Source organism: Asparagus officinalis, chromosome 7 (assembly GCF_001876935.1).
Source record: "Asparagus officinalis chromosome 7, Aspof.V1, whole genome shotgun sequence".
NCBI classification, from domain to species: domain Eukaryota; kingdom Viridiplantae; phylum Streptophyta; class Magnoliopsida; order Asparagales; family Asparagaceae; genus Asparagus; species Asparagus officinalis.
In genome coordinates this window covers 45,173,306-45,176,370 of record NC_033800.1, presented here as the reverse complement: position 1 = coordinate 45,176,370, position 3,065 = coordinate 45,173,306, and the positions used below count along the sequence as shown (strand labels likewise).

Here is a 3,065-nt window from a genome sequence, read left to right as displayed (position 1 = left end):
CGTGTTTGGCCCCAGTTAGGTCCAGGCCCGAAGCCCATTTGGACAGCCCTATACATAGGAATGAATGAGAATGGAATGACAATTCCCACTTCTCAATCCTTCGTACCAAACATGATCTCATTTTGAAAGTAAGAATGCTCATTCCCACTTGCCCTCTCATTCCCATTTTTATGTGAGAATGAAATTCCCAATGAGATTGTATGGAATGACCATTCCCATCTGACCCAGTTGGTTCGCTAGGAAACCTCAGAATAAGAAACAAATTGTCTGACACTTACGTACGTGAGTCGTCAGGACCCTTTGATTTTTTTCTACTAAAAACGTGTTTGGTTACACTTTTGATTTCAGGAAAGCTTTTCTTAAAACATCAGCACACGTCAGGTATAATAGGATGCTTTTGGAGTGGAAATAAGGTGAAAATATGAAAAAAAAAAGTAATAAACAATTTGCGGCACATTATTTTCTAGCGTATTAGGGGCGTAAATTAGCTTTTCTTAAAGCAGCTATTTCCTATTCTTCGGGCCCCTCCGAACTACAAGTTTGAGAAAGACTTAGGGGATGTTTGGTTCACTCATTTTATGGACAAAGAATAGGATTTGGAGCTGACAGGGGTAAAACCATAAATAAAAGATTCTTTATCAATCCTAATCTTGAGTTTGGTTCAAATTTTTTATAGATTTCAAAATCCATAAAGTTGCAACAATAGGTTTTTTTTTATGAAAACCCAAATCCTATTCAATTGCTCGGATTTGTGTCAAAAAGCTGACAATCCGTACTTTCTCCCTTTCTCTTTTCTTTTTTGGATTTCGCCTCTTTACGATGAATCCTAGATCTGGATTGACCGCTCCCGGTATTCTTCTCCCACCTCTTCTCAATCTTCTTCGCGCCTCCTCTCAGGATGTTCAGCCATTGTGCAACGGTGATACCTTCTCGAACTTGATCTAGGGTTCGGTGGGTTTATTGGCTTCGACTTCTCCCGCAAATCTTCTCCCACTTCATCTTAATCCTCTTCGCGCCTCTTCTAGAACCGGTCTTCGATTTATTTTTCAAAGACGAGGCTCAACGCTATTTGTCGGTGATCCATTCTCGACCTTGGTATTTGGTTGTTACTTTGATTTCTGTCGGTGGGTTCGGTGGGTTTGTTCTGTTCGGTGGGTGTGTTGTCTTCGGTAGGGTTGTTGCATCTATTTCTGAATTATCCCCTGGCAACTGCAAGTATAAAACTTTTCGCCCTTCTCTTATGATCGTTTCATGTGTTTGATCTGAAGAAATGAACATAGTAGTAGACTACGCTGGTTTTGATAATTTATTACATGTCTAATCTCTTATGAAACAAGGGTTTTGTATATAGTTTATTAATGATTTTCAGTTCTCCGGATTATTTGTTTAGTACGTCCTTCAAACGATTAAACCCATGAACCGAAAACCTTATTTTTATTTGTTTGGGTAGCGTGCATGCTTAGGGTGCAAATATGAAATAGTTGTTTCATTACTTGATATAAATTTGTGGATATTTAGATATCTTCATTACAATTTCAATATTTTTATTAGTTATATAATTATAATTATTTTTCATCTTCAATGAGTAGAACTATTAAGTTGTAAATATATGCTAATTTTACAATGGATGTAGATGGATAACATAGATGAAGAACAATTACAGAGGATGTGTGCTAATATAGCTGTTTCTGCCGTGGTCACGATAATAACTTGTATTCTGAGAATGCATGCTAAGCGCAAGAGAATTTTATCTTGTACGAAGGAAGAAAAAATTAAAAAAAATTATTGCAGAGAAGCTCACTTCAAACGTGTATTGGAAGGCTACAGCTATAGTTGTCGGTCTTATATTATAATGAGACCAAGTGCCTTTTTTAAACTTGCTGAAGTAATGAAAGCAACCAGTTTGTTAAAGGATACTAGACATGTTCAAATCGAAGAACAACTCGCTATGTTTCTAAGTATAGTGGGTCATAAAACTAAAAATAGAATAATAAGGACATCGGGAGTAACAGTTAGTAGGTATTTCAATAAAGTCCTACAAGCAATGAATGAGTTACGAGATCGCTACATGAATCAAGCTCCAAATGAAGTTCCTGCCGAGATTGCAAACAACCCAAATTATTTTCCTTACTTTAAGGTAAAAATAATAATTTTAGGAATCCTCTTAAAATTATCAAAAAACTCAGAAATGATATTTTCACACGGAAACAAGGTTTCCTATTATTTGCGGAAAGGGACCAAAGAGGCCCTTACCCAAAAACAAACGCATACCCAAATGCAAACCGACCCAATCAGTATACGGACGGCATGGCCCCAAACAAACCCAATCCAACCCAAATACCTTACTTTAATAAATTAACCTACAATAACTCGGAAAAATCCACTCGTGGAACTCCAATTACTTCACCGAAACGGCATCAGATCCGACTCCTGCCCCAACGGGCGAAGCAAAAGCGAAGCCTACCGATATAAATTCTCCGCAATAGATCTCTCTCGAAAAGCCAAGAAAATTCCCACCATCGACGATGATCATCCGCATCCGAAGCCGCGACGGCCTCGAGCGCGTCACGATCCCCGGCGACCCCTCGAACGCCACAATCCAAACCCTAAAATCCCAAATCGAGTCCCAGCTCAACGTCCCCATCGCCTCCCAAACCCTCTCCCTCAACCAGAACCTCCTCCTCTCCAAAACCCCCGACCAAGCCCTAACCCTAGCTGCGGACTTCCAAAACCCTAGTTCCCCCCTCTCCGCCCTCGGCGTCGGCCACGGCTCCATCGTCTACCTTGCTTATGAAGGCGAGCGATCGGTGCGATCGGTGGCGAGGCCGTCGGTGCTGACGCCGGCGGGGTCGTTCGGGAAGAAGATGACGATGGATGATCTGATTGCGAAGCAGGTTAGGGTTTCGAGGCAGGAGACGGGGAAGTGCGAGATGGCCTCGTTCGACCGGGACGCGGCGAATTGCTTCCAGTTGTATGTGAATCAGACGCTGGCATTTGCTGTAAAGAGAGGGGGGTTTATGTATGGGAGGGTTGGGGAGGGTGGCACTGTCGAGGTCCATTTCATC

The 3,065-nt window shown here is 41.5% G+C and overlaps 1 protein-coding gene across 1 annotated transcript in view; it reads left to right on the top strand.

Moving 5' to 3' along the window:
• Positions 2,374-3,065, top strand: part of LOC109848931 (NPL4-like protein 2) — a 9,218-nt gene continuing 8,526 nt past the window's right edge. The window contains 1 exon segment of the mRNA XM_020418661.1: positions 2,374-3,065. This exon segment is cut by the window's right edge and continues 6 nt beyond it. Within this exon segment, the coding sequence (XP_020274250.1) occupies positions 2,526-3,065 (540 nt within the window). The 5' untranslated portion in view covers positions 2,374-2,525.